The sequence below is a fragment of the Notamacropus eugenii genome, chromosome 1 (genome assembly GCF_028372415.1).
Source record: "Notamacropus eugenii isolate mMacEug1 chromosome 1, mMacEug1.pri_v2, whole genome shotgun sequence".
Classification (NCBI taxonomy): Eukaryota; Metazoa; Chordata; class Mammalia; order Diprotodontia; family Macropodidae; genus Notamacropus; species Notamacropus eugenii.
In genome coordinates, this window is record NC_092872.1 from 666164309 (window position 1) to 666189140 (window position 24832).

General features: G+C 38.5%; 1 protein-coding gene across 4 annotated transcripts in view; it reads right to left on the bottom strand.

Moving 5' to 3' along the window:
- PLEKHH2 (pleckstrin homology, MyTH4 and FERM domain containing H2) overlaps window positions 1–24832 on the bottom strand; it is a 121193-nt gene that overhangs the window by 84113 nt on the left and 12248 nt on the right. For all 4 annotated transcript variants that reach the window (XM_072635736.1, XM_072635735.1, XM_072635733.1 and 1 more), the window contains 2 exons: window positions 23285–23414; window positions 2373–2435 (listed from right to left, as the gene is read on the bottom strand). In XM_072635736.1, the coding sequence (XP_072491837.1) occupies window positions 2373–2435; window positions 23285–23407 (186 nt within the window). In that variant the 5' untranslated portion in view covers window positions 23408–23414. The remainder of the gene's footprint in view (window positions 1–2372; window positions 2436–23284; window positions 23415–24832) is intronic.

Sequence of the window (24832 nt, forward strand, 5' to 3'; positions counted from 1 at the left end):
GGGAGGTGTTCCAATTCCTATGGTAAAATCTCACAACAATCTCTTATGTTTCTGTTTCCCCAACATGGGGTACTGTCCTAGAGTCCAAAGGTGGGAAACCTGTGGCTCTGAGGCCACATGTGGTTCTCTAGGTCCTCAAGTGTGGCCTTATGACTGAACTCAAACTTCACAGAATAAATCCCCTTAATAAAAGGATTTGTTCTGTAAAACTTGGACTCAGTGAAAAGGCCACATCCAAGGACAAAAAAAGCCACATGTGGCCTTGAGGCCGCAGGTTCCCTAACCCTAGTCCTAGACTCTCTCCCACCAAAGTCCTGGTGTGTGTGATTTCATCCCCCATAGGGAACTGATAATGAAGGATGTCCCCTGTTACTTGGTTGAACCTGTCCATTACTCAATGTATTATTTTCATATAACAGTTTAGTTGCGCTTGCTCAGGGCACCAAAATCACTAGTTATAGCCCCAGGAGAGAAAATGGTACACACTCAGAGGTATGCACAAATCAAATCAATATATTTCTTGTTCACTGACAATACAAAGGATCCTAGTAAAGGCTGGAGGCTCACAAGGCAGATCCTCTATATATGAAAAAAATACAAACAAGACACAAAGATACACAGAGACAAAAACAGTAATAGGAAGGAACACACACATACAGGCAAAGAGAAAGAGAGAGACCTAGAGAAAACTCAAGAGATACATGTACCTAATCATGAATACAGAAAGTTTCATGGAGAAACATTCTCATCTTGTAAAGATATTGCTGCTAAAGAAAGATAGGAGAACAATGCAATGGAGTTTTAAGCTCTGTGAGTCTCTACTCTGCCAGTAGAAAGTTAGTAAGATGTGTGACCATGAGCAAGTTGACTGCTCTGGGTCTCAGTTTCCCTAGCTATAATATGTGGATTTTGATTGTGAAAGTCCCTTCTGGCTTCATAGGCTATGCTACTTTATTAAAGTCATGTTATATTTTTCACAACCATAGGCATAAATGGGAATATCATATCTTCTAAAGTACACATTCTATGGGTTCCATGAAATTAAGCTATATGACCTGATCTAGGCGGCAAGCCTAGGTTTCTCACTTCTGCTTTAATGTCTTATAAATAAAAATATGTGTAAGAGAAATCTTAAGATCCATCTGATTACTATACCTTTAGTTATAGTAATTAAGTTCACATTAATTAAGTGAATTAATTAATTAAGTTCACATTTTTTCTTTCTGGGGCAAGCTACCAAAGAAGTACAGGTGCTACTAAACTTACTGGTTTGCTTGTTTTTTTAATCTCTCAAAACAACTCATATATACAAAAATACATATAGCAGTTCTTTTTGTATAAAGAATTGAAAACTAAGGGAATGCTATCGAGGAGGGATTAGCTAAATAAACTATGATATTATGCTGTAGCAAATGATAAAATGAATTGTTTTAAAGAAACATGGGAGGGCTTGTATGAACTGATAGAGAGTGAAGGGAGCAGTACCAGAATCATTTATACAAGGACAACGACATTATAAAGAAAAATAACTTTGAAAGATGTAGCAACTCTAAACAATGCAGTGATGAAACACAATTCCAAAGGACTGATGAGTACTGGTATGCTACCCGCTTCTTGGCAGAAATGATGAACTCAAGATGCAGAATAAGTCATACATTTTCAGATACAACCAAGGTAGGAATTTGTTTCTCTTGACTACACAAACCCTTGTCACAAGGTTTTGTTTTCTGGGTTTTTTTCTCTTCTTTTTTCCCATAGAGGAGTGGGGTGGAAAGGTGATGGTGGAGACAGAGAGACAGAGAGAAAGAGAGAGAGAGACAGAGACAGAGAGAGACAGAGAGAGACATAGAGAGAGAGAAAGAGAAGAAGAAGAAGAAGAAGAAGAAGAAGAAGAAGAAGAAGAAGAAGAAGAAGGAGAAGGAGAAGGAGAAGGAGGAGAAGGAGAAGGAGAAGGAGAAGGAGGAGGAGAGAAGGGAAGAGAAGAGAAGGAAGAAGGGAGGAAGGAAAGTTTTGTTTTTAACACAGAGAAGAAAACAGAAGGTTGGAAAAAAGCACAAGTAAACAGGACAACTTCAAGAGCTAAAGTTGAAATAATTATATACTAAAGAAAAGCAAGCTGTACATAAGAGAGAATTCTTTTTCTATTCTACTATGCATATACAAACACCCATTTTACTTGGTGTTTAAGTTCAGAATGAAAAAATTGTAAATCCCTTCACCCTTACTAAGTTTAAATATTACAAACAGTAGGAATGCACAGGGTACAAAAGAGGGATGAGAATCAGTCTCATTATTTAGTATAAATGATTTTTTACATTTTAATTATTAATAATAGTTGTAAGTAAAGTCTTAAAAATATGTTTAAAATGTACCTGTTGAAAAGCTCTCTCTGCTCGACGGTCTGAATCAATAACTTGTCTCTCCAACTGCTGCATCTATAGGACAAGGCAGGAGAAATCAAACACAAAATTGGCAATTCTCTTCTAGAAATGAGCTAAAAATTCCTTAAATTCAAACAATGTCATAAATTGACTTAAAAGTATGTAATATGATTTATCATAGGTTAAAAGGTCTAAAATAAACTTATTTAAGATTATTCTAGATTCTAAAAAGTTTTGAATAAATACAAAGCTTATTATTGTTTTTTATAAACAAATTTTTTAAATCATCATTTAGCAATAATAATAGCTAGCATTTTTAAGACTCACAATCCTCTATTCTAACAACAATCCTGTGAGGTGGGTACTATAGGCATTATCCCCATTTTACAAATGAGAAAACCGAGACTCAGAGGCCAAATTGATTTACTCATGGTCCCATAGTGAATTTGAGTCTTTCCTTATTTCACACTGAATAACCCTGATGAGGGAGAGGTTTGGGGAGTATACTTCTGCTCATCACCAATGTAGCTCTTGAGTCCCTATCAGTGTGTTTCTCATTTAACAAATCAGTCAAGTAGACACCATTAACTCTTAATCAGAAGCACTTACTAAATAGAAGTCAGTGCAAGAATAAGTAAAACATAATATTCCAGAAATAAATGTAGGATATCCTCTCTCACCAATGTTCACAGTGACCATGAGGAAAAATGGGCATAAAATTACAAAACCATAACATGGAGGTACATGAGAAGGAAATGCATATTCACAATGCAACTCACAACTCTGATCTGTGAGTCTTGATGTCTATTGTCCCTTTCAGGAACAGTCTACATAATAGTTGTGCAAGATCTGTTCTCTTATTGGGAAGGGCAGCTCCTCAGTTGGCTGCTACCTGCTATTATTCTTCTGTCCTCCAGACAGCAAAACAGAAATCTCAGCAAGGTTCTGCAAAACTTTCCCACATCCAGGCTGAGCTTTGAAGAGTTTCCACCTCTCAGGAAGTAGGTAGCAATGCAAAGAAAGGTAAAAGTAAAATCTTTTCTCGCTAAACCACTCTGCCCAGCAGTATAGTTTTCTGTCCAGTAGCAGATGAAAGAATAGATTCTTAAGCTCTATGTCCTCGACTCAGCTCTGGGAACTCTTCTCAAACCCATGTGGGGGTCAACCATCCTCGGAGGACCCAACCTGGGAGTGCAAGTGTCCATTTGGGGGACTGAGACCAGAGAAGATGCTACATTTACCCTGGTTAACTTCTACTGAAACCATCACCTGAGGATAATAGGGAAGGGAATTTCTTCTTTAGTATTCAAGGCTTTTCACCACTTTTCAGTTTCTGGAAGGAGACCTTTCACCATCTTCTCCACTATAGTTTAGCATAGCACCAAACTAATATTTACTACATTATGAGGAGAACTGATCATGCAAATTATAGTAAACAGGGGCAGCTTACAGAGGCTCTTTCATGTCACTCAGTTCAGGATTAAGGAATTATGACATTCTCAGGGCTCTGTCCTCAGAAAGTTTCTGACTAATCTTCCTTCAGCCTATGGGCTGTTTTCATCTTGGTTTGCGTCTCTGGATCTCCATTCTCCCAGGTAGCTTTTTACATTTATTCCTGATGGTCCTTGATCTTCAGTCAGCCAATCAGCATTTATTAAGCCCTTGCTAGATGCCAGGTATGGGGCTAAGTGAACCATAAAGAAATGACACAAGACAGTCTCTGCCCTCAAGGATCTCACAGTCTTATGATGAAGACAATATGCAAACAACTCACTAAAAACAAGATGTAAATAGGATAAATTGGAGATAATCAAGAAACAGAATGGATTTGGAAAAACCTTCTTGTAGAAGGTTGGATTTTAATTGAGACTTCAGGGAAGGCAGATCAGAGGAGAGAAGGAATTCCAGGCACAGGGGGACAGCTAGCGAAAAACGAATCATGGGACAGATTATCTTGTGAGAGGAACAGCAAAGAAGCCACTGTTTCAAGCTTCTTCCTAAAAGGTTTCTTCTAATCCTTCCACTCAGCCAGAACCCTCACTAGCCCCTTTACTAAGCTTCACCATTGCCATGGACTCATGATCCCAGCAAGGGTCACTATATCTCCTTTTAAGTGACCCTTGGGAACTAGTGTTTGTTGAACTGAATTGAATTCCACTAAAAAAAAAAAATACATAAATCATCCAGTCAGCAAATGGTGAGAGGGAATCCAGGAAGGGAAAGTTTTTTGGTCAATAATACTCAGATCATCTTTTCAGTCATGTATGGTTCCATCAATGTGGTTCTTCATTATTTTTTGCATTCAAATATTATATGTATATTCAGTAATCAAATGATTCTTTGTGATACTAAGTATATGTACATACAATTATGAGCACCAATACTTTAAATGGAAGATAAAGAGTCAATTGCTGTACCTAGTGGTGTCAAAGACTAGTGTGCTAGTGAATGTTTAACAACTGGCTTTTCAAAAATTAAAATTAAAAAGTATGATACACTTTTAACTTTAATCTGCATTCTTAACATCTTCTCCATCCCTTTATTAAGTCTACAGAATCAACAGAACAAGAAATTGAGTCCCATTTATAGCAAGGTATAAATGCTCACACTGAATATTGAACAGTCAGTTCTCAGTTTGTATGAGCTGGTTCCAGCACACTCCTGCTTCAGTCCCTTGTGCTTGGTGGCCTCCAAGAGGATGACCTTGGACATCTGACTGCTCTGGGAAGCAGATGGAAGCTCAAACATATCTCTCATTCCAATTTTGAGAGAGAGGACTATCTTTCTGGGCTATAATTTTAGGAAAGCCCCAGCTATGATTCATCTCACTCCCAATTTTCTGGTTCTTTCTTCCACAGCTTCACCAACTGACTTGCTACATCTCATTTACCCTTTCCTCCCCATCCTGTCCAGTTCTGAAACTATGAACCATGATCAAACCAACTCCTGCAGTTTCTGGATGGAGTATATCAACAGACACTCCTATGGCCCTAGTTAGCACTCCTGCAGCTTTCTAGGGCAAAGCTTTCTTCCCTAACCACTACTTGCCTATGTGTATTGCCTTCTTCCTTAGAAAGTAATGAGGGCAGGGGCTGACTTTACTTTTCCTAGCATTGAGGACAGAGCAAACATATAGAAGGCACTTAATAAGTTTTCTCATTCATTCATTTGTTCATGTAAATTATGAAATATTTTGCTGATCAACAAATCAAATATTTTATTCTTAATATATCTGAAAAGTTGCCATATGATCAAAGGATCTGCCTCATTCTGCTTGACCCCTGAGGGCTTTAAGTAATCACCTATTATTTAAATCTTCAAGAGGCACTCGGATGACTATTGAGAGTAAAAGGTGTCTTACAGAAAGAACTCATGGTTCACATAGGTAAGGAAATTTGAAGGATGTCCAATCCCATTGGCAGTATCCTTGCCATCCTGACTACCTCTTTTGTTTATCTGAGCAAGGATTTTTCCTTCGGGCCCATATTGAAGGCCATGATCTCCAAAACCACTTCCAAGGCCTCATTCAACTTTTTGATCTTAAGATGCTATGAATCAGAAAGTTATTGCCCTTTTACCAACAAATAAACTAGCACGTATAATGTTAAATAGTGATAAAGAGAAAAAGGGCAACCACATAAAATGTAGAGAAGAAAAAAGAAATGCTTGATCAACTACTAATCAAAATGAAATATTTTCCCCAAAGTACAGCCAGAGGAATGACACAATACTAAATGCTTTCTGTCTCACAGAAACCTAATTAAGCTCAAATCCCACAACAACGAAGAGGCCGAAAGGTCCAGGAATAGAAGCCTTAAGAAATTTTTTCTAATATAAACTTTTTGTTCCAACAAAAAAAAAGAGATACGATTACAAGAATTCCTCTCATATTAGCCTACAAAGTTCACTTAAGAGCTTCTGAATACACTTGAGAAATATCCAAATCGTCTGAAATTACGCAAAAGGATAACGAAGCTCTAACTCACAATTAATTGGAAATCCACATTTTCAGCATTTAGCAGTAACCACATAAAAAGTCACTATTTTCATTTTAAGTTCCAAAGACCAAAACGGAACGGGGACGTGGAAGAGAACATCTTAATATGTGGATTTGTTTTGCTTGACTATGCAAATTTGTTACTAGGGCTTTTTTCCTCTTCCTTCTTTCCTCCCTTTCTTCCTCCCTTCCTTTCTTTTTTCCTTTCCTTCATTTCATTATTATTTCCTTCCTTTCTTCTTTTCTTCCTTCCTTTCCTTATTTCTTTCTTTTCCCCAGTGGAGAATGAGGAAGTTGGGAGAGAGAACTGATCATTGAAAAAACACAATGTAATTATTTTTTAAAAGGAGGCCATTTTAAAACTTGCTGTGTTGACAGTTAACACTAAATATAAGTTACCATATAAATCTCACATCAGATATTCCTTCCTGATTAAAAGGCCCAGGTACATTTGTGATGATATTTCACTTTCTAACTCTCTCACCTCATGGTATCAAAGAGTGGGTAGGCCTCTCCAAGACCACCAGTTAATGAATCTGCTACTATAAAGCAGCCACCATGGAACTGTCCAGACTTTGCTTGAAGGCCTCCACTGAGGAGGAAATAGTAGTTCTCAAGACACCCCCTTCCCCCTGGTTCTGCCCTCCAGAGACAAGCAAATACCTCTTCCACATAGGAGCCCTTGAAATGCCAGAAAATCACTTTTCCTCTCTAGGCTAAATATTCCCACTTCCTCCAGGACTCATATGACATGATGTTAAGGCCTTCCTCTGCCTGCCCTTCTGCTTATCAATGTCCTTCCTAAAATATGTTGCCCAGAACAGAACACGGCCCTCTAGATATGGTCTTACCAGAACAGAGTAGAACAGGAATACGGCCACTTTCAGGCCTGGAAACTATGCCTCTCATTATGACATAGCTTGTTTAGCAACAGGTAGCAAGGTGGCACAGTGTGGGATTCAAATCCTCTCTCAGATACTTTTCAGCTTGGGCAAATCACCTAATCTCTCTGCCTCAGTTTCATCATCTGTAAAATGGGGGTAAAAATAGCATCTACTTCCCAGGGTTATTGTGAGGATCAAATGGCATAATACATGTAAAGGGCTTTGCAAATCTTAAAGCACTGTGTAAATACAGTTATTATTATCACAATAATAATATTATTATTATGAGGCAGTGGGGTACCACAGTCAACAGAGCACTGGGTCTAGAATCAGGAGTACCTGATTTCAAATTTGGCCTCAACCACCTGCTAGCTATGTGATGCTGGGAAAGTCACTTAATCTCTGTTTGTCTCAGTTTACTCATCCGTAAAATGGGGATAATAGTACCTACCTCCAAAGGTTATTGTCAGGATTAAATGAGATAAGTGTGAAGCACTTAGTACAGTACTTGACCCATTGTAAGTACTAAATAAATGATATTATTACTACCATATCACACTGTTAAGTCATACTGAATGAACGGAAAAGCATTTATTAAGTTCATATGTTGATCTTACAGTCCAGTATCATGACTGCCAGCTGCAATCTTTTTAAGGCAAACGGACATCTAAGCAAGTCAGTCCTGCCCTCAAGGAGCTTATTTTCTAATGAAGAAGACAACATACATAGGGAAGAAATGACTAGGGAAGGAAGCTCTGCTAAAGGAGTGCTAACTAGGGCCATAGGAGTGTCTACTGACACACCCCATCCAGGAACAGCAACCGAGTTGGTTTCATCATGGTTCATGGTTTCAGAACTGGACAGGATGGGGAGGAAAGAGTAAATGACATGCAGCAAGTCAGCTGGTGAAGCTGTGGAAGAGAGAACCAGAAAATTGGGAATGAGATGAATCATAGCTGGGGCTTTCCTAAAATTATAGCCTAGAAAGATAGTGCTCTCTCTCAAAATTGGAATGAGAGGTATGTTTGAGTTTCCATCTGCTTCCCAGAGCAGTCAGATGTCCAAGGTCATCCTCTTGGAGGCCACCAAGCACAAGGGACTGAAGCAGGAGTGTGCTGGAACCAGCTCATACAAACTGAGGAGAGCTGACTGTTCAATTTTCAGTGTGAGCATTTATACCTTGCTATAAATTGGACTCGATTTCTTGTTCTGTTGATTCTGTAGACTTAATAAAGGGATGGAGAAGATGTTAAGAATGCAGATTAAAGTTAAAAGTGTATCATACTTTCTAATTTTAATTTTTGGAGAGCTAGTTGTTAAACATTCACTAGCACACTAGTCTTTGACACCACTAGGTACAGTGATTGACTCTTTATCTTCCATTTAAAGTATTAGTCCTTATAACTGTATGTCTATATACTTAGTATCACAAAGATTCACTTGACTACTGAATGTACATATAATATTTGAATGCAAAAATAAGTGGTTCTTCTGAAGAACCACAGTGATAGAACCATACATGACTGAAAAGATGATCTGAGTATTATTGATCAAAAACTTTCCCTTCCTGGATCCCCTCTCACCACTTGCTGACTGGATGATTTACGTATTTTTTTGTTTGGTGCAATTCAATTCAACAAACACTAGTCCCACGGATCACTTACAAGGGTATATGATGACCTTTACTGGTTCATAGTAGGTGCTTAATAAATATCTCTTGGTTTTGATTTGATGTTTGATAGAATGCCTTCTCTTTTTTTTTTTTTTTGAGAACAGCTGAGAAAGAGGGAGAGATGGACAGAGAAACAGAAGGAGGGAGGGGGAAGAGAGAGACAAAGGGACAGAGACAGAGGAGAGACACAGAGGGACAGAGACAGAGAGAGGATAGATCAATAGATAAATAGATAGATAGGTAGATAGAAGATAGATAGATACCCAAAATAAAATTAATTTATAAAACTTCATGGACAAGGCAGTTTTTTTTTCCCCAACATGAGATTATTTATAGCTTATTCAATTTCTCTTTCTGAATTCTAATTAGGCTAGGTCCTCCTTTGTTAATATTGGTACATTACATATTTGTAGATATTCATCCAATTTTTGCTTTCATTGCCATATACAAATCTGATCTCAGACAATTACTAGTTATGTGACCCTGGGTAAGTCATTTAACATCTCTCAGCCTCAGTTTTCTCATCTGTAAAATGGAGATAATAATAGCACCTATTTCCTAGGGGTGTTGTGAGGGAGAAAATGAGACTTTTAAAGGTGCTTTGTAAACCTTAAAGTACTCTGTAAATGATAGCTATTACTGTTACATAATTTGGTACAACAATATATGATAATTTTTTAATTTTCTCTCCTTTTATTGATAACTTCTCACTTTCCATTTTGTTAATTTGGACTTAATCTGTTAAAAAAACAAATTATCTGACTGTTTATTAATATTGCTGGTCTAAATTATACTATAATGAAATGTTCCATGTCCTGAGTTTGGAACTAGGAATTAATCCTTCATTTCATGTTAGGATTTTTACTTCTAATGCCTCTTAAACTTCCGTTGCTAAAACTGTTGCTGGTAGGTCTGAAAAAGTCTTGGCAAATGTCCCTGAGTTGGAAGAAAGCTTTCAAATAAGAAATCAGCAATTAGTGTTGTGTTTCAGGTCAGCCTTTCTTCCTAAAAGAAAACAGACTCTACCATTCAACTTGGGCAGCCCACAAGGCCACCAAATATTGTATCTTAACCATCAACTGAATCTACTTGGGTGGTTAAATCACAGATCTTTGCTTTCCCCACCCAGGTGCTTTCTTTCTTAGAATTACAGGTTTAGAGTAGAAAGGAGCCGTAGACATTATCTGGTTTGGCCTCTTTGTTTCATAAATGAGGAAAGTGAAGCCCATAGAGATGATGCCATACAGGCAGAGCTGGGATTTGAACTGAGGTCCTTTAGCTCCAAATCCAGAACTCTTTCTACTATACCACATTGACTTCTCATGCTTCATATTTGTCCTCTGTTCCACAGAGAACACACAGGAGGCACTGGATTTCCCTGTCTCCAACCTCTAAGAGACTCACTCTTGATCTGGTCAAAAGGCAGACAGCTTTGGAAGGGTTAATAATCAACTTTGTTCCAATCTAGTCTTCTCAAATGGTTGTTGGGGGAACCAGCTCCTACACCATTCCCTAATCACCCTTCTCACAGGGACCAGCATCTCAATGGGATCAATCAAGACAGGCCCACGTGTGCACTCCCATAAATGCCCTCAAGCCTCAGTGGGGGCTAGAGGAGGCAAGTACATGCATTCCTCAATGTATTACCCTTGGTTTCCCCCCAGATTCCCCCACTCACTGACCAATGACTACTTGCTTTTATGGTCAACAGACAAAGAAGACATCGTGCCAACAACAGCATCACAGGTTAACTTTAGCAATATCACCATTCTATGAAAGCACAGTAAATGTCACATTACGTTACCCTTTATCTCATGGTTCAGCCTCAGTAGGACTATCTGTCACCACGATTCTGGGAACTACTATCTAGAATTCTTGAGACTATTCTGGGAGCCATCATCTAACACCTGGAAACTAGACATTCCCATGGCCATGGATCCTGAGAAACTAACTCTAAAAGGATAATAAAATCATCCTTACATACATCCTCTATTAGTCAAGAAATATTTATTAGTCCCCTTCTATGTGCCAGGTTCTGGACCGAGTGCTGAGAATACAAAGAAACATGAAAGATATTAGTCTCCTTCTACATGCCAGGTGCTGGACTGAGTGCTGAGGCTACAAAGACACATAAAAGACAATTCCTACTCTCAAGAAGCTCACCGTCTACTGGGGGAAACCGTAGAGAAACAACCACGTACAGACAAGCTGTATAGAAGATACACTGGAAATAGTCAACAAAGGGAAGGTCCTAGAATTCAAGGGATTGGGAAAGGATTTGTGTAGAAGGTGGGATTTTATCTGGGACTTAAAGGAAGCCAGAAGGCAGATACAAGGTGCAAGAGTACTCTAAGCACGGGGCAGAGCCAGCGAAGATGCCTAGAGTTGGGAGATGGACTGTTTTGATTGAGGAACAGTACAAGGCCAGAATAGTATAGGGGTAGGGGTCAGGCTAGTGTAAGGTGTAAGAAGACTGGAAAGGTGGAGGCAGGGCAGGTTATAAAGGGCTATGAAGGCAAGCAGAGGAGTTAACATTTGATCCTAGAGGTGATAAGAAGCCATTGGAGTTGACTGAGGGGCTGGGGGTTACATGGTCAGACCTACACTTTAGGAAGATCACTTTGACAGTTATGCATACATAGTACAGTGCCTGGAACAGAGTAGAGGCTTAATAAATATCGACTGATTTGATAGTTACTTTGATTTGATTTGATAGTGATGTATGATAGAATGTCCTCTCTGTTTTTGAGAACAAGTGAGAGAGAGGGAGAAATAGAGAAACAGAAGGAGGGACAGAAGAGAGCAATATGAGGGGGAGAGAAAAAGAGAAGAAACAGGAGAGAGAAAAGGGGGAGAGAAAGAGAAAGAAAAAAGGAGAGAAAAAAAGGGAGGAAGGGAGAGAAAGAAAAAGAGAGAAGCTTATGGCAGGAAGAAGAATGTTTTGTATTGTTTAAAGTGGGGGTGAAACAATATGCTAATCTATCCATATTTTTCAACTAGAGATGACTTGAATATATAAGATGAGCTGAGAAGTCCTGCAGCTAAAAGTTCATTCTGTGCCCATAGAACAGAGAGAATGAAGCCAATTAATTGACTGGCTTTACAAGACCCATACCTTCCACTTGGGCCTCATTAGCATCATGTACTAATCAAGAGAATTATATGATTATAATTGTATATAATATACACATATTACATATAACTATTATAGACATTTAAAATGTTGGTGCAATGGGTCTCATTACTACATGGATTAATGTGTAGTAGAAATAGCATTGAGCTGGGCATTGGGGAGTCCGGGGTTCTAGTCTCAGCTCTGTTACCAACTAGCTATGTGACTTTGAGAAAATGCAGCTTAGTAAGTAAGGATTAGTCGCATTTTCTACTATAATAATATGAAGAAGTGACCTGAGTTATAAATTCTGCTCCTCCTCTCATTTTTCTAGTAATTTGACTTTTATAATTAGAATGTATCTCTTACTTTCCTAAAGATTTGAAATTTCCCATCAGAGTAGTCTGGATTGTGTTTCTAGGTTCGATTCAATAAGCATTTATTGAGTGCTTACTGTATTTATGACACTGGGCTGGGAATACAGTGGCAAAAATGAAAAACCACCCTTCCAGCCACTCCTGGTAGGGGAGGATACAAGGCTTACACAGACGCTGGCAGCGTGACTCTGGGCAAGTCATTTACTCCATCTTCACCCAAGTTTCCTCATCTGTAGAAGGAGGTGGTAACACTTGGTTCACAGAGTTGTAGTAAGGATCAAATGAAATAACACGTGAAGTGCTTTGTGAACCTTAAAGTGTTATGTGAGGAGGTGAATTAGAGGACATCTAGACCAAGCCCCACATTTTATATATAAGAAAGGAATCCCAGACTCCAACTCCAGTTAAAACAACTAAAAAGATGCTCTACACTCTGATTCCTCGATCAGGTGAGAATGCCTCTTTAATTGAGTGAATTACAGAGCCAGTCGATCAAAGGTATAAACCGGGACTGACAAGGCTTAGGGCAGGTAGATGGTGCAGTGGGTAAAGCACCCTGGACCTGGACTCTAGAAGACTTGAGTTCAAATCTGACCTCAGACACTTGCTAATAACTGTGTGACCCTGGGCAAGTCACTTTTTGCCTCAGTTTCCTCATCTATAAAATGAACTAAGAAATGGCAAACTACTCCAGTATCTTTGATAAGTAAACCCAACATAGGGTTATGATGATAGGACGTGACTGAACAACAATAAGGTAAATCCTAGACATCACTGAATGAAACAGGTCAAAATGTGTTGGGATTGGCTGAATCAGACACACCTTTGTACCTAGATGATGGTAGCTGATGGTGCAGTGGATGCAGCATTGGGCCTGGAGTCCAGAACACCTGAGTTCAATTCTAGCTTCAGATACTTGCTAGCTAAGTGACCTTGGGCAAGTCACTTAACTTCCATTTGCTTCAGTTTCCTCATCTGTAAAATGGGCATAATAATAGCCTCTGCCTCCCAAGATTGTTGTGAGGAACATATGAGATAATAATTATGAAGTGCACAGTACAAAAGTGCCTGGCACAGAGTAAAGAACATATAAATGTTAGCTATTATTATTAGCTATATGTATCAGAGAAGGCAATTCTAGCAACTACTTTGGCAGTCAAGTTTCAGGAGTGATTTGCGAAGGCAGACCCTTTATGCCCATACCAAAGGGTTAGAAGGGAGTTTGAATTATACAAACTATTTTTCTCCGTAAGTCCTTTTAAAAGCAATCCTGACAGTAGTTACAAACATACTTTGAAATCAACTAATTTACCTCGACCTCTAATTTCATCTGATTTCATAGGACTTGATATTTACTTATGAATTTATAATATTCAAATTTAAATACATTCAATCTATGTTATATCTATCTATATGTTTTATTCTACTGTAAGCTCCTTGAGGGCAGAAGCTATGCCTTATTTATCTATCTTTGTACCTTCTGCAGCAAAATGTCACAGAATACAAAATGCTAGAATTGAGATATCCTTAATTCAAGACCTTCATTTTACAAATGCAGAATCTGAGACTGACAAACATGAATTAACTTGAACAGGATCATCACACAATTAGTAACAGAGCCAGGATTGGAATCCAAATCTTCTGACTGGTACCAGTGTTCTTTTTTAAAAAGTCTGACTGATATCTTTTACCCCATAGCAAAGTCATCTCCAATATACCACCCCTTTTCTCTCCTTTATAACAAAAGGAAATAATGAAGCAAAATAGACCTTCACAATAACTGCATCCAGTGACATATGGGGTGTTACATATCCATTGCCTTCCACTTCTCAATTAAGAAAAAGGAAATGTATTTCTTTGCCTCTCTTTTGAGACCAAGACTGGTCAGTCCATTCATTCTGAGATCAGCCGCCATGTTTTTTTTGAGTCACTGAATAGTGACTCCTTTCTTGGTTCTGCTTTCTTGACTCTGCATCAATTCATACAAGTCTTCCCATGCTTCTCTGGATTCCTCAGATTTGCTGTTTCTCATGATGCAATATCCTGTTATATTCATTTACCACATTTGATGGAAACTCATTTTGTTCCCAGTTTTTTGGTACAACAAAAAGTGTCTTATGAGGATTATAATGAGTGTTGTTCTGTGGATTCTGTTGTTTTTAGACTAAGGAAGACTCTATCTCAAGTCAAATTTGAACTCAGGTCTTGCTGACTCTAGGCCCAGCACCGTACCACTGACTGTGGTTGCTCATACCCTCACCCAAGTAAGCAAACAGTAAGCATTCCTGAACTACAACCTTTTAGAGTTTAGAGAAGGGGAGTTTCTAAATAGCACCAACCTTGGGGTTCCCTCTATAACAGCCCCAAGTCTGAAGCTTCTGGGATGCACACTTCTGAAAAGGGGGAGTGTCCAGATAGCTCTAGTGTCTTAGAGAGAAGAGGACCACAGAATCTATCCATAAATGAGAGAAGGGGAAAATCTTAGAGGCAGCTAGTGGCACACTCAGAAAAATCTGACCTCAGACACTAACTAGATAAGTGACCCTGGACAAAAGTCACTTAACCTCTCTTTGCCTCGGTTTTCTCAACTGTAAAATGGGGATAATAATAGCAACTCCCTCACAGGGATGTTTTGAGGATCAAATGAATAATATTTGTAAGAAAGCACTTAGCACAGTGACAGCCTCTGAAGGAGAAGAGCAGCGCTCATATGAACCTATAATGAAAGAATGGCAGGGACTGAGACCTGACATGGAGGAGAAAATATTTGGACTTTGTCCCTCTAGAACCATTTTACCACTAATGTTATTCAGACAGTACCCATCGGAGGGGAAAAGGAATACTTCTCTGGACACCTCGAGTTTTTTCCCTTCAGAGGGGAGCCTAAGCCAGAGGGTAGTAATATGAGCCTGGGAAACTGTACAGGGTCCTGGGGGAAAGGTAGGATACATTAGAAAGGGAGAACTGTATTGAGTGTCTATGTACTTCCGTGGGTTCTTTCTATGTTTTCTTCATGGAGGAAGGGGGAGAAATAAAGGTAGCCCTGTCCCTGAGATGTAGTGTTTCCTTAAGTATTGGCACAGAATTTGAGAACCTTTTTACCTACATCTGTGAAGAACTATACACAAGCTATGGGGAGGCTGTATTCTTGAGGTTTCTCCCAAGAGAAATTCTGGGCTGTGGGAGTTTTCATTGGCTTTCTGTCCCTCACGCTTGGAATCCTCTCCCTCCTCTGCTCTTACTACTTCTACCTCCTCCTTCTCCCTGGTTTCCTTTAAGTCTTAACTAAAATCCTACCTTCAGGAAGCCTTCCCCAACCCCTCTAGATTTCATTGCCTCCCTTTGGCTTTATAGATAATTGTTTTCATGCTGTCTCCCCCATTCAATTGTGAGCTTCTTGAGGGCAGGGGCTGTCTTTGGTCTCTTTTTGTAACCTCATTGCTTAACACAGAACCTGCCACATAATAGGTACCTAATAAATGTTATTGATGTACTGATAGGAGGAAAACAAGTCAAAGAGTTGCTATTTTGGAGAGCTGCTCCTACAACTGAGCCCAGTCTAGTTACGCCCAGAGTATATGAACCCAAGCCATGCCCGTTGACATATAGGGTACTTTTTTTCTAGCCTTGACCTCCTTTGATAATATGTCTCTTGGCTTTTCTATCACACTAATACTGTCTTCTCTTCCTATATGATCTCATTCTATATCTAGACTAATCTTCCCAAATTATATAACTCCGTTGTTATCAAATGAGATCATATGTATTATCCTCTATAAACCTTAAAGCCCTGTATAAATATCAGGTATTATTGCTATTAGTACAGCTAGTTGGTACAGTGGATAGAGTGCTGGTCCTGGAGTTAGGAAGACTTATCTTCCTGAGTTCAAATCTAGCCTCAGATACTTACTAGCTGTGTGACCCTAGACAAGTCACTTAATCCTGTTAGCCAAGAAAATCTCTGTCAAAAGAAAACCATTTTATTTTGCAAAACATAGAACATCAAAAACAATGGATGTTTGTCATGACCTTTATTATTTTTAATGAAAGTCACAACTTTTTAATGAAAGCTATTAAAATGAAAAAAATTCAGTCTATGAGACTTAGAAAGCAGCACAGAATAAATGCGTTTGTTAGTTTTTAATTTATTTGCTCAAATGCTAAGGATTCTATGTAAGTCTATTCCTCATTTTCTTTATTGTTTTTGTTGAAGGTCATTAAATTTATAATAATTTCTGACAACTAGTCTCAGAGCAATAAGGTTAGTATGAAAGATAATACTTCCTTCCTTCATTATCCTTCAAAATAGAAAAATAACATTTCAGAGCCCTCAAGGAAGCAATCCAGGAAACATTCCTGCAAATTCTGACCTTCATTGTTTGCTCTACAATGTAACACTTGGATCAGTTCCACAACCAAGCCTTTTAGGGCATGACGGAAAGAAACTGCTTTAGGTCTGACTAGACTAAAAAGTGAAGGGTTTTGCTATTTTTTTAAAAAAAAATTCTCTCTCACTCTCTCTGAGCAAAAGAAAAATAATATGCTAACCCAGAGGCATCTTACACAAATAAAGTGACTCAATGCAAATTTCCTCTTTTGACACATGGGATGAGCATGGGCGTCAGTAATGGAGGTGGTACTTGCTTCCTCCCCACAATGACCACTGTATTCCCCTCTCTACCTTCCCACAACTTCCTCTGGTCTATGACCCCCCCAGTCCTGTCACTACGGCCCCTCTCCCCAGGACCATCTTTTCCCCAAACACCACAAGGGTAAGAGTCTGACTTTCTGGGTAATGGCTGAGCTTCACCCAGGATGAAATTATGCACTGAGCCAGGACTGTCTGCCCTGAAAGCCCCTGAATTTACTCCGCGGCACAGCTGTAACTAATTCTAGCTCAGATAAAGACACTTGTAAACTGCAAGAGCCACTGCTATGACAGTTTTACACAGTGGATCCTGCTGCTTAACGAAGACAAGTTTTCATTAGACAGTGATTCTCAATGGGGGGTATGTGAACTTTTTAAAAAAATGTTTTTAATTATTTAAATTTGCTAATTTAAATATTATTCAAATCAATAAATTTAAATATAAATAAATAAAGCTCATATAACTATATATTATATTTTATTATTAAATAACATAAACATATAAATTGTATTTTATTATTTAATATTATATTCATAAATAATTATAAAATATATAAATTAAATATAATTTCAACATAATTGGCCTTTCAGTCCTGTGTACTTTATTTTTTGCATTTAAAAACGTTATTCTGAGAAGAAGTCCATAGGCTTCAGAAGACTGTCGCCATGGCTTTCGTCATGACACGCAAAAACATTAAGAATCTCCCCACTAACCCTTCAGATTCATCAATATTACCTCCCCAGTTAAGGACAAATGCCTGTTGGGTCATAATACAGAATCATCCTAGACAGCCCAGTTGTGGAAAATACTCATTCTTGGGAGTTTTCATTTCTATGGTGTAGCCTTATCTCAACCTCTGGCAAATCACATATGCTGGAAGAGGATCTTTGGCCAGGATAATTCATCATACCGCAAGAGAAATAAAGGAATTCTCAGCTGCACAGTAAAACAATGCTGTTCCAGCCACATTTATAGCAGCAGGTTAAGTGAGTTATACTGGTGCCAGAAAGAAAAATTCTTCATATTCTTCAACCTTGCTTTTTCACTGGAAATTGAACCCATAGGAAATAACATTTCACCCTAGCTTTAAAAAAGAAATGTGTCCTATCCCCTCTGGCTCAAAAAATTAGCTGAGCGTAATACATAGCATAGCAGGAAAACATCCACTTAGGTCTCAGCTTCCCGGTGAGCCTGTATTTAGCATATGAGGGACATTTCCAACACCATTCCTTAAATTCCTGTAAAGACCTCTCCCACTTACAGAAGTTGCTTCTGCCTAAGACTTGAACAAGGCTTCTTTCTTCAGAAGCTCCAGTATGCTTAGTAGTACTGATGGATTTCCCCCCAAAATATGCTCTACAAATGTATTTTTAAATGCTGTGTAGTCTGCTCTTTGCAACTCTGAAATCTCCAGAAATGTAGGGCAGACATAAATAAGACTTTTAAGACTCAGAGCTCAGCAACTAGAGATTTCAAAGGTAGTGCTAAAGAGAATAAAAAGATGTCTTTCTGCATTGATCTGCAATTCTAAGCTGTCTTTCTATGTACAATCATTATGCTTAGTCATGAAAAAGAAAGGAGTGGAATGGGGAGAATGCTGAAAAAATAATAGGGCATGATGGGGAACTGCAGTACCTATGATTTCTAAGGACAAGAGTAAGATTCTATACGATTCTATCTAGAGGACAAAAGTGAGATCTTATCTGATTAGGGACCAAAGTAGCATTGCCATAGGTGGGAAAGAAGAGGAAGAAGAAGCAAATTGGAAATAAATACTACTATAAAAGTGGGAGACCTCCAGAATTCTGGTTAGAGGGACCAGAACCAGCCCAGCTTCCCAAACCCATCTTCAGGACTGAGGATGACCTGAAGCCAGTCCAGGTTCCCAGGCACTGCACCCATAGGGAACAGAACCACGGTAGAAGACCTAGGCCAAATGATTCTAACTCAAAACCAAAAGTTTTAGGCGGGACTTGGCTGGCCTCAGGAATGCAATATCTGGCTTTGGACCATACACTTTCAAAAGCAGTGAGAGCACTTATGCCTTAAAAAATATAAAGCACTATGCAAACGTGTGATATCACTATTTCACACAGACATACTTATATGCAAAACCCAGGCAGAAGGCAGAGTTAGGTAGATAGACGGTAAGGAGGTAGAAAAGTAGGGATATGCTGGACAGAAATAGGAACATGGATGGGGGAATGAACAAGTGGGTAGCAAAGAGTTAATAAGCAAGGAAGACAACTATAGAAAAATATGAGCTTGGAATGGAATATGTTTGATGGAAAATATTGTTTAAAGCATTTTGGAAGTAGAATTATTTACAAGGAAACCATGAGTAACATGGCAAAATTATCTAGTTTCCAATATGCAAAAGACACATGAATAATTCCATTTCTTAGAATTATTTCTTAGAATAAGGTCATAGAAATGGAAATATTTGTTTTACATTGCTCCCATTACTAGTTCATGGGTACAGTTTAATATCAAACTATCTGGTCACTTAATGATTAGTAATAAAAATTAGTTTGTCCAGTTCCAGGGTATTGGTTTTTCCTCTAAACTTGTGATTTCATTAGCATAGGGAATTCCAAGTGAAGAAACCCCCTGTACCAACACAGATCAGAAACAGCTCTGCGGTCTTACGTAGTTACATAGGGTACTGAGATTTTAACTGTCTAGTCCAGGGGCACACAGCCATTTTGTGTTAGAGGTAGAATTTGAACTTAGGTCTTCCTGACTCCTGGACAAGATCTCTAACCACTATGCCGTACTGCCTCTCTAATTTTAGTATACTTTACTTTCTTAGTATACTTTCCTTTAGTCACAGACAATCCAGCTAGCAAGGAAACTCAATTCCCTACATGACCTGAATGATATTTGTCTTGTATTCCCTCTAGCACAGTGTAGTGGATAGAGATCCGGTTGCAAGAGCCACCTTTGATACTAGCTGTGTGATCTTGAACAAGATGCTTCACTTCTCAGTGCCTCATGAAACTATCTAAGACTATAGTTACAGAGAAGGTGCTGATCCACATTGGGAGAAGGTCTTCCCTCTGAGCTTCCACAAAGATGACTCACAGGTTTACTGAGGAGGAAAAAAATCTCCTTGTCTCTGGCTTCTTGGTCTTTGTTGGTTCATCATGATCTTTCTGATTCCCAAGGTTTCCATCCCCAGTCACTTCTCTTTATATATTCTCTCTTTTGGGCTCAATTATCATGTTTACTTAGGTTAAGTCTCAGATCTCTCCTTTCAGCCCCAATCTTTTCCCCTACCTCAAGTCTTACATCTCTAGTTGTCTGTTTGACATCTCAATCTGCATGTTATCCCAGAGCATCAAATTCAACATTTTGAAAATGGAATTTACCTTTCCCGACTGCACTTGCTACTACCCCTTCCAACTTTCCTACATCTACTGATGGCACTACCCTCCATTCAGTTACCTGGGCTTAAGACATTTGACTCTTCCCCCTCTCTCTCACCCTCCACATTCAATCAGTTTCCAGAATCTTGTCAATTCTACTTCCATCATCTCTCTTACTGCCAGCCCCTCCTTGTGGAAGAATGGTAGAGAGATATGGATAAGATTCCCACCCAGGACAGTCAGGCTCCAGTGAATTCTGATCTTTGTCAGTAAAGGGAATACTTACATTATTCATTAAGATGACAGATCTGTGGAAGCTTCAAATAATAATTAATTTCAATTCAACAGCTATTTATTTGTAAAACATCTATCTACTAGATATAAGATATTGCTGCACAAATAGCTGAGTAAACAAAAATGAAAAATGATGCAGTTCCTGCATGCCCTTGAGGAACTTACAATCTAAAAGGAAGTATATAACATCTACACAAATAAGGAGAATGGGAAATGGGGCATGACAGGAAATAAAGAACCATCTAGGAGCATTTGAGCAGTGGAACAACAGTTTTGGCTTCATGGATCCGGGCTGCATGGACTGTGAAGAGGTCAGGTGGGAGGAAGATGTAGAGAGAGAAAGGGATGGCATGCTTATTTTAATTACAAAGAGGTAAATTATATGAAAATAATCTGAAACTGGAGATTTATCTTCTAAAAAATATATCACCAACATCTGGTTACTATTTGCCTCAAGTTAAGGGATTTAACATTAGTTTCTCCAGCTACAAAACGGAAAACAAAGTTATAGGCCACTTGTGACATTTAAGCCTCAAAATCCTCACCGTCATGGGCTCAAATTAATGACAGAAAAACAAGCTGTTGGCCAGCAATTGGAATTGGACTTGATATCTTTTTTGTTTTACGATCCTAATATGGTATGACCCATCTCAAAAGACCTCGAAGTGCTTACAGTTAAGAAACAGTCTATAAACTTCTTACGGGAGTCATTATGACAATAGCACAGGGTGGTTTGGAGAATTAACTTGGATAATGACTGTAAGAAAACTTAAAGCACTATGTACAGAAATGTTAGTTCCTAATATTATATTAAGTAGTGAAGATTGAGAAATTGCCTATAATTTCTTCTGATCACTTTCCCATATCGGTATAAGGTAATGAGAACATTACCTTATTTACCTTATGTACATTTCACAATGTAACCTTACCTTATTTACCTAACATTACCTTATGAACATTGTGAAGCCTGGGTAGGGCTCTCAGTAGAAACTCATTGTACTACATCTGGTTTTAGCTAACATGACAATGATAATAAGGAAGGGAATAAGCATTTATAGAAAAACTACTTTGTCTCCATTTTACAGTTGAGGAAATTGAGGCAGAGAGCAGTTCAGTGACCTGCCCAGGGTCATGTAACTAGTAAGTGCTTGAACTTAGATCTTTCTGACTTTGGACTCAGCACCCTATTTACTATGCCACTCCTCTGCCACTTTGGTAATAAGTATAAGTACTATACATGTACTCACATATATAATATATACTTGATAGATGCTATGATTGAACATCAATTCTAAAATAGATGAAAAACATTCTCTGTCCGGTGTTGTTATTATTGAGTTTTTCAGCCATGTCTGACTTTTTGTATTTCCATTTGGGATTTTCTTGGCAAAGATACTAGAGTGGTTTGCTATTTCCTACTCTAACTCACTTTACAGGTGAGGAAACTAAGGTCAACAGGGTTAAGTGATTTGCCCAGGGTCTCACAGCTAGGAAGTGTCTGAGGCCAGATTTGAACTCAGGAAGAGTCTTCCTGACTCCAGGCTGAGTCATCTAGCTGTCTCTGTATCAGTATATTTTGTTCTAAAACCACTTTCACCCTATTTTCCAAAATATTTAATCAATCTAAAATCAGTCAAACCAAAAGCACTCATCTGGCAAAAATCAAAGTATCTATTTTGCCACCCATTAATCATTCATTACCTACTTTCAATTCATATATATTCTACTTGTAATTACAAAGACATGCTTTTCATCTTAATACTCTAAACCTTGAATAATAACATGCCATATATTGTTTAAAGAACTGACAGGTATCAGTTATTTTTATTATTTAGAAAAGTTTAACTTGAATAATTAGAATTTCAACATAAAATACTACTACTACTAATAGAATAATTAGAATATTATTTCATCAATCAAGCATTTACTAAGTGCCTACTATGTGCTAGGTTCTGTACTGGGTACTGAGTAAGTAAAGACACTTCCCTTCCCCTCTCCCCTCCCCCTCCCCCGCAAAAAGAGCAAAATAGTTCTTGCCCTCACAAAACTTATATTCTAAAGGAGGAAACAAGGAAAAACATGTACATATGCAGCTATGAAACACATACCAAGGAGATAAGAGGTAACGGGGTGATGGGAGGTCTGAGAAGAGAATGTTCTAGCATCTAAGAGGAACCAGGGAAACCTTCCTATAGAAAGTAGTTCCTGAGTTGAGTCATAATTCAGGAAGCAGGTGGAGGAGTACATTTTATAGATGGGTCTCGGCTTGGGAAAAGGTCCCGTGAGGACAGACAAGAAGGTCAGTGTGGCTTCACTGTGCAACCTGTGACAGAGAGTGACATGTAATAAGGTTGGAAAGGTAAGATGGGGCAAGGTTGTGGAGGGTTTTAAATGCCAAGTAGAGCAATAAAAATAATAAAGGGTAACTGGAGTTTAATGAATGACATGGTCAGACTTGTGTTTTTATCAGCTGAATTTGGATTTGAAAAAGACAAATTACTTCAGTTCTATATTTAAGTAGACATTTTAAGGGAGAGTGGAAAAACTTACCTTCTCTGCTAAAAGCTCTCTGATCTTGCTTGCCTGGAGTCTAAATTTCATGAGCTGGGATTCCAAGGCTATGCACCTTTCCTTCCAATCTACAGTTCCTTCTTGCACCAAAAATTCTGCCATTTTGATTCTAGAAAGAAAGAAGGATTCAGATAGACAGTAAACACCTCTTAGGATCAGGAAAATTTGCTTCAGTATCTAGTCATTACAGGAGTATTAGTCCCTTGGTAACTGACTGACATTCAATAAGAGAAAGTAGTATCTTAACAGATGGACTTATGCAATACACATACGTGTGTGTGTGTACATATTCTAGCCATTATATGATGAGATACGGGGTCATTCAATGAATTAAAACATTATGGTTTTGAATGCTGAAATATATTTTATGACTCACTGTGTTCAAATAGAAACAAGTGGAAAAGATTCCAGTTTCAGTCCTAGCACCATCACTGTTTTGGTGATCTTAGCAAAATCACTTAACATCACCGAGTCTCAGTCTTCCCATTTCAAAATGGAAAGAACGCTTTATTTGTCTACATCATGCTGTTCTTGTTCAGTCGTGTCTGACTCTTTACCACCCCATTTGAGGTTTTTTTTAGCAAAGATACTGGAGGGGTTTGCCATTTCCTTCTCCAGCTCATTTGACAGATGAGGAAACTGAGGCAAACAGGGTGAAGTGACATGACCAGGATCACACAGCCAGTTAAGTGTTTGAGGCCAGATTTGAACTTCCTGACTCCAGGCCCAGCACTCGACCCACTACTCCATCTAACTGCCTTAGCTCTATCATAGGATTGTTAAAAACAAGTCAGACCACATATCTGAAAACATTTTGGAAGCATAAAAAGCACATTTGGATACTAAATATTATTTTAGCTTAGTCTTACCAATCAATTTATTTAAAAAAATCAGCCTATCATTTTTACCACCTAGACGTAAACTAGTTCCTCTAAGATCTTCTAACATCATAGTCAGAAAAACAATTCTAGTTTCAGTACGCATCAATAACACAAAGAAGCACTGTATTTGTGCTGAGGGTCAAGGTTTGGGTTTAAATTAAAATTTTTACTTGCTCATACTGTTCATTTAGTTAGGCATAGCCTAATGCTTACAAGCCCTAAGTCTCTAAGTATATTCAAATATCTATGACTGGTACAATTATTGACAACTTATCATCATGTTGCCCAGTTATTGTGAACTTGGGATCATGAACATTATCAAAATCCAGACTGTAAAATTAGCCGTTCTACTCAATAGAGTTCAAATCTTGGAAGGTACACTCTAGAGGAGAAAGTTTGAGACTAAACAACTTGTACATCACCAAATGGTTTTGAGATCCTTAAAGATGAGACAGCTAGGTGACTCAGTGGACAGGGTGCTGGGTGTGGAATCATGAAGACCTGAGTTCAAATATGGCCTCTGACACTCAGTAGCTATGAGCCCATGTGCAAGTCACCTAGCCTCTGTTTGTCTAATATACTGGAGAAGGAAATGGCAAACCACTCCAGTATCTTTGCCATGGAAGTCCATCAAACACAACTGAAC